Source organism: Zonotrichia albicollis, chromosome 2, assembly GCF_047830755.1.
Source record: "Zonotrichia albicollis isolate bZonAlb1 chromosome 2, bZonAlb1.hap1, whole genome shotgun sequence".
Taxonomy (NCBI): Eukaryota; Metazoa; Chordata; class Aves; order Passeriformes; family Passerellidae; genus Zonotrichia; species Zonotrichia albicollis.
Genome location: NC_133820.1, coordinates 92,201,127 through 92,217,982, shown reverse-complemented (window position 1 = coordinate 92,217,982; position 16,856 = coordinate 92,201,127). Strand labels below are relative to the sequence as shown.

Here is a 16,856-nt window from a genome sequence, read left to right as displayed (position 1 = left end):
AGCTTCACATCACCTCACACAAATTAATCCAATGTGAGTGCTGCAACCAGCAGATACCTCTGAACATCACCTTTGCAAACAAATACTGTCTTTGGACACAGCCAAACTCCAAATGGAGTTTGTAACATGTAACTCCAAATCTGGAAACATGTCTTTTACATTCAGAATATCAACAATTACTGCACATCCGATTATAGAGGGACTTACTGTACTGTATGTTTTTCCTTGAGATTTTTTGAGGGTTTGCATCAGCTCTCTTCAATAAAAACTATTACTTTGGGCATAAAACTTTCAAGACAGGCTTAGGGAAAAAGAAAAGCAAAAAATTGAATCTATTTTACATCTTCCAACACCTAGAAAAAACCCAAGAAATTTTCAGAATTTCATTTAAATTTGAAGTTAGGAAGTAACTGATTGCAGGTGGTTTTAACAGCTCTATCAACTGAATTAGAATGCAAATAAATGGACAACATGTTTTGGCTCAATTTTAAAATCTGAAGCCTGGAAACGTCTATCAAGTGAAATCTAAGTCTTTCTGAGTAAGTGTGCTAAAATTAGTTTTTTTGTTTGGAATCACTTCTATTTAAGTTCTGGACAGAAAATGGATGACAAAATGCAGTACAAATAAGGATAATTTATTATATTTTAAAAAGAATTCATTAGAATATTTACAAAGCCCAAGTCAGAAAAATCAGTCTTTTTAAATAATTATTTTATTTAAGACATTTTCTTTCTTATTCCTCTCTTGCTCCGTGATTTTTTTTTTCTGCCTTCAAACACAGGTTTGGCAGTCACCATGACCACATTTCCCATGTCTTCATCCTCATCACTTGAGCTACTGCACCCCTTTTTCTCTTTATGGTCTGCTGTCTCTGTTGCAGACATATTCTTCCTCCTTTTGCTCTTGCCTAAATCTCTGCCTTTAGATTCCTCCACTGAGGAGTCACTAGAAGTTTCTGAAAGATGCAAATTTCCAACAAAACCACCTCCATATAAAAATTCTTTTCTGGAATCTGACTGTTTTCTTCTCTTTCCACTCTGTACTTTTGTTGCTGCAGCATCATTTGCACCGCCTGTGGTACCTTTCCCTTTCCTTTTCCCAGGCTGTTTAAGTTCCATCTCCATGACAGCAGTAGCCTCCTGAATTTCATTGTCTACTTCCTCCTTTTCCTTTCTCTTCAGAGAAGTCACAGCTCTGCGCAGTCTCTGGCTTTTAATAGCTTGTTTTTCATGCTGTTCTAGCCTGAAGAATGAATCGATTCGAAGCTGAGTCTATAAAAAATAAAACAGAAACACAGTTGAATGTCTTTGTGGGAATTCAGTTGTTAGCTATATTATAAAGCATCTTAAACTAAAGCAGGACAAAGAAGTAATTAAACTAATACACATGCACACAGATGTGAACAATAAGACACATCATTACAGTAATAATACCCATACTTTATAATAAATTAGGCAATAAGAACCTTTACAGAAATTAATAATTAGCAAACTCTAGTAAGACTTTATAAATACTGCACTGCTGGTGATTAGACATATGTTCCTACTGTCAAGCCTAATACAGAAAATCTCTGTAGTGCTCTTAAGTATGTCCTTACAAACACATCCTTAGCTTCCAGCTGTGAAAGCAGAATGTTTACTAAGTAAATGCTGTAAGCGCACTTTGCATTTCTGCCTCCAAGAGCAAGAACATGCAGGTGTTTGACTCAGGTTCATTACACCACATGATGCTACAGTATAAAGACTGAAGAGTAGAACTAGTAGTCCTCACACAGTGTGGATTTGTGCTATTCAACCACAGCTAGGCCTTTTGGATAGGCTAAGCCAGTCCTCTACTTTTTCCCTAACATTGCCTAAGAGAGACAGACTCTTCCAAAGGATATTGCAGTCAACCTGAAAGTATATATATGTAACTACAGGGCTTTCACTCCACTCAGTGACACAGAGAACCTAGAAGACTGGTTTAGAAAATGTATCTATCTTGTGTATGGCAAAAGGAAAAAAGACATTGGGGATCAATTTTACAACCTACTTTGACAGCTACCACAGTGGGCATTACCATTCACTTTCAAGTGTTAATAAAGCTGACAGAACACTTACTTGGAAATTAGAGTACTATTACTAATGGGCATTTGCTCAACAGTTCAGTCTGTACTCTTCCTCAAAGGATGTGTACAGCATCACTCCACCAAAATCTCAGGGGCACTTTTATATATACTTTATAAAGTACTTATGGAACACTGTCTTCTAGAAGTACTGCAGTTGCTTGAGGTATCTGTAGCTTGACTGTGTCCAGAAAAAACAGCAGCCTGGACTTGAGATAGGTGCTTGATAGGTAAGGAAACTTGAAACCAATGTCTGACATTATGCAGAGTCTCGCACAGTACACTCAAATCATACAGAAATCAAGTCTAGAGAAGCAAGCTTAGTGACTTTAAAAAAAATAAATACATAAAAATATTAAAAACCAAAGCCCAGCTTCTGAAAAGATATTTTACTTCAAAGCCTTTTTAAAATGCTTCTCTCACAATTTTCCAGATACTCTTAAACTATAGGTAGATTTTCACCTGCTGCAAGTTCAGTTGTTTCATCACAGGCAAAAGGATTCCATCTATCTTTGTCCTAGTCCAGCCAAAGTGGTCCTTGCAGAATGTGCAGAAAGTTAAGGAACTTTTCAAAATGGCTTCTACTGGTATTTTGTAAACACATAAAATGAAAATTCCTGAAGTAAACAATGACTGGAGGAAAGTTGCTCCACTTAAAGCTTTTTCTACTACAAAAGATTCTCAATTAAAAAAACACATCACAATCACACTGCTGTATCTCCCTTAGTTGCAGAATTTTTTTCTAATATATCAACATTTTCAAAAGCCTGTCTCAGTGAAGACAGAACTCATTTTGGCTAAATGGTATTGCCATAACACAAAATGCCTATAAATAAACCTTATTTTTGCACTTGTATCTACTGGAAGTTTCATTTACTGTTCAAAACACTATTAGCTCTGCATTTTTTGCCATCTACTTTTCAATAGTTTACTACAGCTTAGACTGCAACTGAAGCAAAAAGTTAGACATTATTGGAAGAAATGCAGGGAATAACAAGGGATAAAGTGCAGACCAAAACACCATTTCTGTCGAGACGTCAAGACTTATTTGTGAAAAAAGGCAAACTTACAGAGATTTCAAGAGGAGAAATAGGCACAGGACAGTTACAGAAATATAACAGTTATAGAAATATAATATCACAACTAGTCAGTTCAGCTACAAGATTGTCTTTGCATGCTAAGCCCACTCTCAGGAGGGCAAGCAGCCCTGACTGCCACACATGCATGGCAGCATTCCCTTCTATTCCAGAGCTGGTATCATTTTAGGGGAGCACATGCAGATAGGGCTTGAGGCCCCTTGCAACAAAGAGATGTTATAAACTTGACACTCCATTACTGACTCCTTATGAAATTTGAGTACTTTTACCCAACAAGTAAAAGGATATTCTCTGATCTGCTCTACATCAGGCTTTCCCCAGGTGAATGAACCCCTTGACTCATCTACCACAGGTTTCAGGTATGCTTCTGCCACTGCTGGATTTGGGAAACCAGAATAAAGCTGCAGCTCCCGCAGTTTTTTCTTGACTTTGGTGTCATGTGGATTAGGCATCACTTTCTTATTCTTCTGAGCCTCATTCCACCATTCACTGAAAAACAGAGAAAATTATTAATCTGACTCATAAAATAAAATCTGAAGTATCAAGAGCCACCCTGCTAATTTCAATAGCCTTAGTCTCCCTACTTCAATTGCTACAAGAGATGATGTAGAAAATGCCCAAATGAAAAATGGCAAAAGGGACAAAAAAATCTTAAAAGCAGAAAAGACAAAACATACACATTAAATGCAGCTATTGTAAGCCAAAGTAGCAAATATCACCTGGATTCCACATAAACAGCTAACCAGAAGGCTCCAACTTTAGCCTCACTTGAAGAGGATGTTCCACACACAATGATCGTTTTAGAGGTTTTTAGGTATGCAAGGGAAAGAAAGGGAAAAAAAAAGACTTCTAACCATCCTTGCTATTGCCAATACAGCTGCCTTAGCCTCTTCAAATATTGTTCTTGCCCACATCCTACCTGCCTGTCTCCTTCCAGGTCATTCATGCCTCAGTCAAGTTCCCTTTCTCTATGAGCAAGATACAGCAACCTTCCACCAAAATAAGGAGAATGAACCTCTGCTCCACTATGGATTCAGCTCTCCAATAAACTCTGAGGCAGATGCACAATTCTACAGCTGTTCTGTAGAATTTGTCTCACTGTGATTGCTATATCACCTTGTCTACCTGTGATTCCAAATAGTGACATAATGGAGTCATGTTTTACGGCCTACTTAGTCCCATTAACGATGGTCCCATTAATCAGTGATGGCCATATATTTTGCTGCATGTTTAAGCGTCAGAAAAGCATATTTACTAATAATCACAATATGGAGATCCAAAAAAGCAAATCATAATGAAGCATACGCAAATTTTAAGAGAGGTTCCAAGCCATGTCCAGGAAATTCATTTAAAATCTCCATCGCTGTTACAAAGCCAACATTTGGGATGCCCTCAGTGTAGTCACTTCCAAGCAAGTATGCCAAATTAATTAGCTTGTTTCTATCCAACCCTGAAAAAGAAAGTGTATAGATTCAGTTTTAATTATCTTACAAAATAAAAAATATTATCAGAAAGGCAAAAACTGAAAGGAACACAAAGGCATTAACTCCATAAAATTATATTTAATTCAACAGCACAATTTGCTAAGTTATATTCTGGAGCAGTATCAATATACTCCTGTGCTAGCTCAACCACTAATAATTGTGCTAATTTGGCAAATATATCTTGCCAAAATGAAAATGTTACAATGGACATCAGGAGGAATTTCTTTCATGGAAATGATTGTTAAACATTAGACTGGACTGTGCAGTGAGGTGGTGCAGTCACCATCCCTGGAAGTGTTCAAGAAACAACTGGATGTGTTACTCAATGCCATGGTCTAGTTGACAAGGTGGTGATCAGAAAAACATTTGGCTTGGTGATCTCAGAGGTCTTTTCCAACCTAAATAATTCTGTGATTCTGTAATTTTAAAATTTAGGGTTGTTACAAGATGGGTTTTTTTTACATTTATTACATCCAGTTACTGTTCTGTTCTCATCGAATGCTGACCTGAATTAAGTAATGCCAGAATCAAATAAAAACATTCTGTTGAATTCTAGTCCATAATACCAATGTCTCTGCTTCCTAGAAGTGTTCCTCAACTGTGAGTCTTTTGCTCTGTGCTGGTACAGTTACTAAGTAGATCAAAGAGCCCATGAAACAGCCAGAAAGAAGGAAGAACTCAGCTGACCACTTCTATTTGATAGGCTATTAAGTCTGAGGCAACCAGACTGATTTTCAGTGACTAGCTTCAAGAGTTTGGATTTGAAAAAAATTTTTAAAAATTCCATGTAGAAAAGAAGGGATAAACACACAAAGCAAGATCATCATCATGCTAGTCACGATACCCATCAGCTGTCCAGACAAGAATTTCTGCAATGCATGGGAAACAAGAAGCACAAGACTGCACAGGAATGTGACATAAAGACTGATGATGACTATTTTTTCCCAATAAATAAATACTTGACTTATCACATTAAGACCATTTAAAAATGACAGACAAGCTTTTACACCAATCCTTTCCAATTAAGCCACAAAATTATTTCATTCAATTTGCTGGAAGAAACCAAAGCTACATTTTTCACCACATAGAAATATTATGAACTTTTACATGCTAGTATTTCAAAGTCTCTAGCCTCTCAAATTGAAAATGTCAAAACTGATTTTAAAAGAGTTCTGCTCAAGACATAATAACAAGTTTTAATTGCTTCGTATTTTCCCTAATACTTTATGTAACACTGAAGCTTAGTAGTTCAACAAAATTGGCAACAATTGATTAGACTAGCTCAAAAGCAGAAGAAAAAAATCTTTCAGTGTCAATTATATGATAAATGTTTTACTCATATTCCAGATCCATTTTTAATACACTACATCTCAGTATGTCCAAACTGAACTTTTATTTCAAGAAGACTAAAAATCTGATGACATCAGAATATCATTTTCCCACCACATCAGAAAATTCACGCTAAAATTTACCCAGAAACTGGTATAATAGTTCATATCTCCAGCCTTGGTGATCATTATACTAACTCAGTATATCACCTGCAGGTGGTCTGCAAATTCAAGGGGGGGTCATCTGGCAGAAAAACTGCAACCTAACTGAATGGCTTTAGAGACTCTCCAAAGAACAGACATTGAATAAGAGACACAAAATTCTGTAGAAATTACAAAGACACAGATGACAGAGCTGTCTTATTAAAGACTGTGTTTAACAAATCAATACCTGAGGCTTACCTAGCTCGTTCTGAAAATCAACATACTGATAATATTCTACGTATTTGTCCTGACTGAAGAAATTTTTATAAACATGTCTTCCACCAAACAACCAGACATCACTGTCATCAGTGATTGTGCCAGAGGTCTGATCAGTAAGGTCCAGTATGGCACACTGTGCCTCGGCCTCCATCGGAGCTTCGATGTATGGAATGCCAAACAGACGGAGGAGCTCCTGGAGGATGGAAGGAAAACAGTTACAAATTCATCTAAAGAGTTAACTTCTAATACACCTCTGCTTGACTCAGAACTCTAGGTTCACACTTGGGAGTTATTTAATATTTGACAACAAACCTCAAACTTCCAGTAGGAAGTGCCAAGCTCAGTTAAGTCAAGGGGGAATCTCCACTCAACTCCTCTCAGGCAGACAGTGCCATGCAAGTCAAGCACACTTTTACCACACAGTTTGAGAACCTGCCATCTTAATTACACAAGCATACTTAAGTATTGTTTTGCACAGCAAGGAGAAAACTACATGCATTACAATTATGTGGGCTTCATGAAAGAAAGATGCAGGTTAATATACAAATTAAAATAAAATTTAAATAAAAATTTAAAAAATATTTGGTCTTCATTTAAGAAAGTAGTATGAAAGTGTATGAGAAACATTCATATCAAACAAGAAACAGTGGGAAGACTAATCATTCCTTGGATAATATTTTGATATGCCTGTATTTTGATGCATTTTTGCTTTTATAGTACACATTACACAACCTCAGTTAAATATCCCACATGCACTAGGTTTACAGGCTTGTGCTAGGTACACAGGTCTGGATTATGTTTTTCACTCAGATGGCTTTTGAGGCTTGACACAATCAGCCTCAAGACTTTAAATTTTTACTGTAATTAAGAACAAAAGCACAAGATGAAAATACTTACAACTATAACAGTGTGCATATGACTACATGGCACATAATACTACAAAAGTAATCTACTGTCCTTAAAACACCAGAATAAACAAGTATGTGCAAATATTTAACCCAGATGAAATATGATTTTAAAACTACATAAACTGTTCCATTAAGAAAAATATACAAGCATTTACATATTTCTCAGAATTAATTTGTTAGCATAAGTTTATTACATCACAGATACTATCACTAGTCTCCTGTATTATGGGTTTGCTAACCCAAACACTTTGTATAACCCAAACCTTGAAACACTGAGACAGAAATATCAGGGTTATTCAGGCATTACTGGTGAGATTCCTTCAAATTGCTTACTCAGGGCATAAACTATACAGACTTCTTGTAATTTTTTAACCTTTTAATCCCTAGGCATAATTACAGTTTACCTAACACATAGAGTGCACCAATTCTTTGCTGCTGAATGAATGTAGTTTCCTAATATTTTTTGTTCATTTTGCACCTTTCATGAAAGGAGGCCAAGATCAAAGTGGCTCAACCTTTAAAAGTTGGTGCTTAAAAGATATACTGATTTATCCATAACTATACTATTATTTTATAATGTTATTAGACTTACATAAAATAGTAGGAATTCAAGACTACCTCAAAACTTTCAATATTTTAAAACAAGCAAACTGAAGAAAACAACCTCCTAAGAAGGAAAAAAGATGACCTATAACTAAGCAAAATTACTAATAGCTTTTGAGTAAATGACTGGGATGGAGGAAGGAAACATATAAAATGACACAACAAATACTACCTGGCTTTCCAAGAACATCTGTCCTGTTACAGAAGCAGCAACACGTTCCTGCTGCTGTTTTTGAGACTGAAGTGTATTCTGCTCAGCAGAAAGGTTCTTTTCTAATTCTTCTAATTCTTCCTGAACATATAAACCAAGATTTTTATTATTTCAACAATTCAGGTGTACCCAGGAAAGTAAAGCACAAAGTCTCCAACTACAATTATTCTAGTAGGATCTATTCCATTAATTCACTCTAGGAAGTTGTTACAGCTTCTCTAATGCAGCAAATTGTAACCCCAGAGATGGTCTAGTCATCAATTTACCTTGAAGTCTTCCTTTGGTTTTAGGGAGATTATAATTAACCACTTTTAAAGAAACATCAGTTCCCACACAATTAGACAGCTATGTGAGAAAGTAATGAAACAATAAGAAGCTGTTCAATAGTTTTCATTAACAACTATTTGGAGATTCCATTACAAGTTCAAAACAAGAAACAATGAGTTACCAAACTGATGTCTTGCCACTCATCCACTGCACCTTTACCATCAGCTTCTCCTTCAGCATTCTGAGTGTTTCGAGTGTTTCCCAACTGCACCTCATCAGACTCCTTCTGCAAGTCCACTGTGAAAGCATCAGGTCTGTCTGTCTCCACTTCTGCAACTGTTGGCTCATCATCCACTTTTTCATCGTATTTAGTAGGAGACTCAGCCTCATTACTGGCCTCAGCATCCACTTCAATAAAGCTTCCTATCAAAGGAAAACAGAGACTTGTACATGTTTTTAACTTGGGCTGACTTTTTTTTTCTATATGTAGCAGATAAATATAAGGATTGTGAAATTACAGAAACCAAGTGGCTGACTGGTTAACACACCAATTAAATTCAATGTACACAACATGCTTTCCTGATTCTCCATATTCTATACTCAGGTTTCAATGGTAAAATGTGACACCAGGTGGGAAAAACACAGCTCAGATTTTCTTCCTGCCTCCTACATATGTGGGAGGGGATGCATTTTTAAGCATTTCTTACTAAGAGAAAAAGGTTACCTTCAACCGACTACAGATACAATACTGTCCTATTTTCTTATCCTTTTACACAATCAAAAAGCACATACCATCAGAATCACTGTCTTCAGACTGTGATATCCCTTCTTTTTCCATCTCAGGATCTCTTGCTTCTGGAAAAAGTCTAATATCCTCAAATACATTATCCTCTGTTTGTGAAATTTCTGCTTGTGTATTTTCAGAAATTTTCAAGTTTTTCTCATTTTTAGAAAGGTTTGTTTCAGTGTGAATCAAAGCATCTGTACTAGTTTGTTCAGGGGAACAGCTTGGCTTCTGCAAACACAAATTCATATCCTTCTCTCCCAGAGACTTTAAGTCCACTTTGGAACCATTTTTTTCTTTGTCCAAGTCTTCTTTATCTTTTCTAGTATTGTTAATATAAGAATAATTTTCAGCTCTGGATATACTGGGATCATTTGGTAAAATATGATTTTTGGAATCATTTTCTTTCTTGTCTACATCTTCTGTGTCCTTTATAGTATTGTCAATATAAATTTCAGCTATGGATATACTGGCGTCCTTGGGTGCAATATGCTTTTCTGAATCATTTTCTTCTTTGTCTACATCTTCTTTGCCTTTTCTAGTATTTTCAATAGCAGAATAATTTTCATCTCTGAATATACCAGTGTCTTTGGGTGTAATACCACTTTTTTCCAACTCCTGACTCTTCTGTTTAAATTTAGCATCTTGCATAGTCACTTGGATTGATGAATGAATTGTAGCTGTAGGAATGTTTTGTCCCTCCTTAACTTCAGGAATCTGCTCTTCCTCATCTGAGCTACAAAGCAGAAAATCCTTCCCTTCTGGTCTTTCTGATAGCACTCCACCAGTTGCAGCAGTAACAACTTCCTCCCCTTTGTTATCTTCACTCAGAGCTTGCTGAATTGCCCGCAGTGTTCTTGGAGACACGCTGCCTTCCTCTGACACAAACTGGCCCACGTTCAATTGTCCTGTGTCCAGTTCTTCTTCTGAGCTGCTTTCCACCATGGCTGCCTGGATAGCAAGCAAAGTCCGAGGAGAGGGGGGTGCTGCCACCACACTGTCACCTTCCTCTGTCTGCTTCTTGTCACATACAGACAGCTTTGCACTAGCAGGAGATTCATTGATTTTATTTAATTTAGGCAATTCATGAATTTTTGATGAAGGTCCTGCAGTAGTTTCCAAGTCTCTATTCATAGCCTCTTTTGCTTGAATACCTGAAAGAAAGTTTTGTGTGGAAAAATACTGCTTTATAAAAACATTCCATTTTACATAATGTACATCATTATATAGGTTATTAAACTGCTTTTCTACAGGTTTACAGATCACAATTAATGATGTATAACAGTAATGTACATTTCATACAAAGTACTGGCTGGGTGCACCTATAAACAATATTCAGGTTTGTCTTAAACCTGCCAGTTTCAAGTGTGCACACTCCGAACAACAGGTTTTACAAAATTAAGACCCAACATACCCTTTATCAGAATATAGTGAGAAGTCTCTTCAGAGACCACCCTCCTTGATTCCACTTCTTTCACAAAACCACCTTCATTTTCATACTGTGTTTGGATTTCACCCGAGTGCTGTTGATTCATTTCTTTTTGTACATTTTCTATGCACCGATTGAGGTTGCTTTTTTTAAGCAAACCCCTAAGCTGGTACTGGGAAAAGTCATCGGAGTCCTCAAAAAAACAAAACAAAAAAACCAAAACAAAACAAACAAATCAATTGAAATAAAACACCCCTTTTAAAGCAAATTCATTTCCCACATTCTGGAAGTGTGGGAATTCTTTCAAGAGTTCCTTTAAGCAGCTCACATCTGTCTTTCACTGGTTGCTGCACTCACAAGAAACAGCAATACTGTCCTGGCAACACACAACAACTCTGAAAGGTACCAGTAGTTCTGAGTGCTGGAGAACATGACATCTCAATTTTGGCTATCAGAGCTCATCCACATCTTAAACAAAAGCAGTTAAAAGAGAATCCACATGTGGATCATTTTAAAATGATGGCTCTTAGCTTACACTTGGACACAAGACCTCATTTGATCTGATGTATATTGCACCTTCAAAACCTCACTGTAGAAGGGGCACTATAGGATTCCCCATATTCTCATGTCTGATCAGCTTCAACACACCTGCCTAAGTTACAAAAGCCTTTTCCCAGCTGCCAGCTCCTCTAACAACCTCGGGGTTTGGAATCCCAGCTGTTTTCATCCTGCCTGCCTCATCCACACCAGTAGCATGTTATGCAATCTTCAGCATAATGCTGATGAAGCACAAAACACAGCACAATACTTAACATTTTTACCAAACTGAATTAGCTCTGCTAATTTTAGTGGAAATCAAGAGATAAGGCTGTTAAGAGTCATTATCTCATTGGATTTTTTCTCCTCATGTTAACATGTTTTATTAAACAGTCCAGGGTGTAAAGCTTTCCAGATGTAGTACTCTTTCTTCATTTGCATTAATGGCAACAGCTCCATTCCAATGCCTTGAAAGCAATTTAAAATATTACCTCTGGCATTGCTTCAAATAACGTTCTTCTTCTCTTTGTAAGTTCTTTAATATCAGTCAAGATCTCATGCTTTATTTCTGGAGGCAGCTTGTGGAAATCTTCTGATTCAATATCTATAGAATAAGGATTTTCACATAACTGTTCCTATAAAAATGGAAAACCAGAATACATATTTTATATTACAGCCCAACAAAAATAATAAAATATTTAGAGCATCATTCCAAGCAAGACAAAAAAACCCCAACCCCTCAAGAAGTTTGTTGCTACTTCCCCACATAGTGAAGAAAATATGAAAGAAAAGTAACTACTATGTAATAAAATAGCACTAAATACCTCCTAATTGATGTACAATATACAGAGAAACTTGGTTTTATTATTTATAAAATTATTTATTATTTATACTTAGTATAAAACACAGAACCAGGTCATATAGCCTCAGCTACTCAGATTTTGTCCTTCTAAAGAGGTTCTCCTTCTGCATGAGAACTGCTTCAAAGATAAACATTCTTTCCAAGAGTGTTTCTTTTTTTTTTCTATTGGTGAAAGCAGAGATAATTTTACTATTTATTATGTCGTCTTCTTATGTATTTCTCTTCTCTTCTTTCAAGCAAATCAGCACATCAGAGGCAAGCACAGAATTTAACTGTGACAACACAAGGACTTAATTGCTTCAACTTCAGTTCACATTTGGAGAAGCACAGGAATTCTCTTAAATCTGCTCTTATTTATGTACATATACGTGCACAAATGCATGCATTTCTCCTGCATTGTTACAAAAAACAATGTCTTCTCCATACTTCCAAAGGAAGTAGTAAAAAGTAAAAGAAAGGCTATCACAAGAATTTTCTGTTCTGCTGTACTCTAGTGGGGAAATCACATTTATATTTCCTCATTAATAGGAATTATTAGAGTGTTGAAAATTAATTTGCTTTCTTATAAGAAATGCTATAATAAGACCTATATCTCCAAATATTTGGATTTCATAAGCTTTTTGCCTGTCTTTCAAGCACAGCACATGAATGAGAGGACTGTTCACAGTAACAAGGCAACTATGTTGCACTTACTTGCAACATCTGTTTTTGGCTCATTCTCATTTGCCATTCTTTTTCTTCCTCCTCATCTGAGCTAAAAATCACAGAGAAAACAAATGTGTAGATATTTAGAACAGGAAAACAGTTTCCATTTTAAGCAAAAAGACATTAGTCATGCCTTCACTGGTCAAGCACAAAAATTTGCAGCATCAAACACACACACAAACATATATATTTACATACACATTTATATACATATACATATAAATACACACACAGGTCATAAAGATCTGAGCAGAAAGTAAGAAGGCAAACATGCCAATTAAAGCTAGATGGAGACAACTGCTGCTGTTTAGATCATTACACAATTCTTACTTGGTCAGCATGTGAAGTGTATCAAAGTACAGATGTGCAAAGAATAACCTACAGGGCAGCTTCACATTCTCAGTGTTCTTTAAGAAGATGCCACAGGTGTGACAAGTACAGACAAAGCCAGCTTCTGCTGAACATGTCAACACAAAACAGAATCAAGCTGCCACACCCAAGCTTGAACAATCAGTCCCATTTAGTTGAATGGACATGGCCATAGAGACTGAGGCAGAACTTTCAACCTTATACATGAATCCAGGGTAGAAATTTAATCTGTGGGCTGAAAGCTTCCTCTGTTACTTTCCCATAAATAACTAGGAGGCTTCTAAATCCAAAAAGAAACTGAAATAAAATATAAATTAGAGATATATACTTTTTATATATTTATATATATTACAGTATCTCACAGGTTAAAGGCCTTAAATCAGCATAAAAAACGTGGTTTATACTTTTACCCAAGTTTATTAAAAAACATTTAAGCTATTTTTCTTAATTCTACCTACCTATTCTTCTCTTCATCCTCTAAAGTAGGCAATACATACATATCATCAATTCCTTCTCTTCGAACTTGCGTAATACTGGGCAAAGCTTCATTGCTTAGGGGAAAAAAAGAAAAAATAGAACAGCAATTAACAGCTTCAGAAAGAGTTACTATAATATATATGAGTTACACTTATAAACAAGGGAAAAATAATTTTTATTCTTGCCTTTTGCCTGTAATAGCAGTTTTGATAACGTGTCTCTTCAAAAGTGTTTTCAAGAGTTTCTCTGTAGTTTTCCTGGAATCATTGATGGCAATTTCCTTTCTTTGTCTTCGCTTAGCCTATGAAAATAAGATTAACACCAACAAGATTTTGCTGGATGCTGATGATGCACACCCAGTGAATCCCTGTTAAAATTCTGTGTGCTGAGCCTAAGAGCTACTCCTAACTCATTCTACACCAAGGGGGAGAGAGCCATCACAGCCTCTAAATCTAAGTCCATTTCCCCCGTGGGACTCAGGAGCAGCTTTCATCTTCTGGCTACAAATGCCTGCAGAGCTGTATTCAGGTCCACTCTGGTGCAAAAGCCAGGCCTGTGCCATCATCCACTTCTCTACAACCTGGCTCCTCTGCAAATCAAATCTGCCTAGATTAAAGAGCTGCTGCATGCTCCAAGAGCTAACCCAGGCTGGGACTGCAAAGGACACCCGCAGAGCAGTGGACTTCAATCCTCCATCCCCACAGAAACATAAACAGAACAACAGGAAGGAAACTGAAAATGGCTGCCTATCAGCAGCAGACACAGAGCCTCTTTTACACTGCAGTAACTCACAGAGGTACTTACCAAGGTTTGTCTCTTCAGAAGAGGTGCCTCTCCATCAAAAACAAAGACAGGTCGAATCCGGAAAAACAGTAACTTGCAGAGTCGATGAAACAGAGTGAGCAGGTGAGCATTCCGTACAGAAACGCCACCACGGGCTCCCTTTATTGCTTGGTTCAACCAAATGCTGATATCTTAAAGAACCGTTGAGAGGAAAAAAATGTTCTCTTTTACACATATACCACTTTGGGAGTTCCTATAAAGTGCACACATTTGACTGAATGGCTTTTGCTCACGGCTCCAAGCTTGTCTTGTCAAAACCAAGAATATCCAAATAGCTATGAACTTGGAAGAAGAATAAACTATCATCCCTATTTCCCTGCACAAAAAGCAGAGTGGAAGCAAAAGCACAGCAAATACCTCCCCAGTTATTTTTACAGGTAAATGACAAGTAGCTTCCTTTTACATCTTTCCAGCATTTAACCAAGTATACAGGATGGGAAAGCTAATGCATAAGCATAAGACTTCTTCATCTTGTAGTCCTACTAAGAACAGCACATTTATAAATGAACTGTAAAATTCTATAGTCCAACACTTGTACAAGGAACCTATTAAAAAAAAGTCTATTTTTAAAAAGATGAAAGTAAAAGGGCTTAGTACATATTGTAAAGCAAAAATTCCACTTATCAAAATGCAGGCAATTTAAATGTAATAATAATAATTATAATAACTCTTATAAATAAGGGAAACAGTTAAAACAATCTCCCTTGCAACTTTGGTTCCCCAGCTTCACTTTTAAAGGATACCAACAGCAAGAATTTTCCCTTCCAGCGTTTCTGGGTTTATGGGTCTCCCGGTGCACTCAAGCAGCTTCCAAAGTCCTTGAACTCCCATTGTCCTTCCTTAGCTGCTTTGAGAGAAAAACTCTGAGGCACAAAGGAAGGAATAACCCTAAGATTGTGCGGCCTGCGACTGCTTTATTAAATCAAACGGAAATAACGAGGCAGCCGCTCGGGCCGGGATAGCCGGGAACAGCGGCAGGGACATGGGCAGGGACAGGCGGGGGTCGCGATCCCTGACCTGCGGCGGGGAGCGGATCCCGGCGCAGGGACGCGGCAGGAAGGGACCCGGCAGGGAGGAACGCAGGCCCCGGCACCCGCGGCCTCCCCGCGCCCGGAGCGCAGGCCCCGCCCGGCGCAGCCCCGGGGCCGCCGGGAGTCGCCGCGCGCGGGGCGGAGCCGGCGCAGGCCCGGCCCGGGGGCGGCCGCCCACAGCTCGCCCCGCACACCGCGGCCTTCTCCGGCGGCGGCTCCTGAGCCCGGTGGGCTGCCCGGCTGCCTGAAGGAGAGCCTAGTAGCTAACAGTAGAGAATAACAGAATCAATTCTATTGGAAAAGAGCTCTGAGATCATCGAGTCCAATCTGTCACCGAACGCCTCTTTTTCAACTGGACCATGATCTAAGTGCCATGTCCAGTCTAAACACTCGGGGACAGTAACTACACCAGCTCCCTTCCAATATCTGATCACCCTTTCTGTGAAGAAATTCCCTTATGTCCAGCCTAAACCTCACCTGGTGCAGCTTGAGGCCATTTCCTCTCGTCCTGTCACTTGTTACCTGGGAGAAGAGGCCGACCCCCACCTGGCTACACCTTCCTTTCAGGTGGTTGTAGAGTGATAAGGTCACTCCTGACCCTCCTCTTCTCCAGGCTAAACAATCCCAGCTCCCTCAGCTGCTCCTCACTGGACTTATGCTCCAGAACCTTTACCAGCTCTATTGCCCTTCTCTGGTTGGAGAATGGAAAAAGTCTCTTGTCCCAGAACAAAATCCCACAATGCAGACCGAAAGTGGTCCCATTTTTCCCACTCCCAAACATGATTTCCCCTGCAGCCTTGTGCTCTCTCTGTTCTGCCCCAACCACAATCCCAGTGCACCCCACTCAGGGAAAGCTCCTTGCAGCACAACCCCAAGGACATGCACTAGGCTCCTGCTAATGCTAGAAGAATCCATACTCTATGGATAAAGTGTGACAGTCTCCAGCAGCCCAAGAGCAAAATAAATGTAAAGCCAGAATTTTATCCCAACCTACTTAAGCAAAACAGCCAGCTACCATCAGAGGAGGCCCTGTTTCTCAGTGCAACTGTCATTATCAAGCAAAAGTTAAGAAACACACATGGAACTCTGGCTCTGTAAGTCCTAAATCCCCTAAAGAACACAGCTCAAGTACTCCAAACAAAGCTGAGGCCATCAGCCCAAACTCAGCTTGCAAAAACAGGGGCTGAAAATAGCTCATCCGGAAAATAAAATTTCAAAACCTATGAATTTTGTTCAGTCATGAGGCTGCAGGCTTTGAGAAATTAAATAGCAGAAGTCACAGTGGCTGCACCGAGCACCACTTTTTATGACCCAAGAGACCTTACCTGCTTTGCTAAGCAGTCTGATCTGTCGCTTACCTACTTTGCTGAAGACCTTCACTAAATGCAGGGCC

The 16,856-nt window shown here is 38.3% G+C and overlaps 1 protein-coding gene across 2 annotated transcripts; it reads right to left on the bottom strand.

Annotated features, from left to right (window-relative positions):
* Window positions 1–680: 680 nt before the first annotated feature.
* On the bottom strand, window positions 681–15,601 carry ERCC5 (ERCC excision repair 5, endonuclease). Of its 2 annotated transcripts, none has more exons than XM_014267217.3 (16): window positions 15,450–15,601; window positions 15,176–15,276; window positions 14,394–14,563; window positions 13,775–13,890; window positions 13,571–13,663; window positions 12,732–12,792; window positions 11,668–11,811; window positions 10,625–10,832; window positions 9,219–10,364; window positions 8,608–8,849; window positions 8,121–8,240; window positions 6,417–6,630; window positions 4,508–4,652; window positions 3,491–3,691; window positions 2,568–2,652; window positions 681–1,272 (listed from the first exon to the last, which is right to left on the bottom strand). In XM_014267217.3, the coding sequence occupies exons 2-16, from the start codon at window positions 15,261–15,263 to the stop codon at window positions 718–720; spliced, it is 3,588 nt and encodes a 1,195-aa protein (XP_014122692.2). In that variant the 5' UTR covers window positions 15,264–15,276; window positions 15,450–15,601; the 3' UTR covers window positions 681–717. The 2 variants fall into 2 exon arrangements, with proteins under 2 accessions (XP_014122692.2, XP_026649408.2); XM_026793607.2 differs by having other exon boundaries at window positions 15,176–15,295; window positions 15,450–15,590.
* Window positions 15,602–16,856: the final 1,255 nt, after the last annotated feature.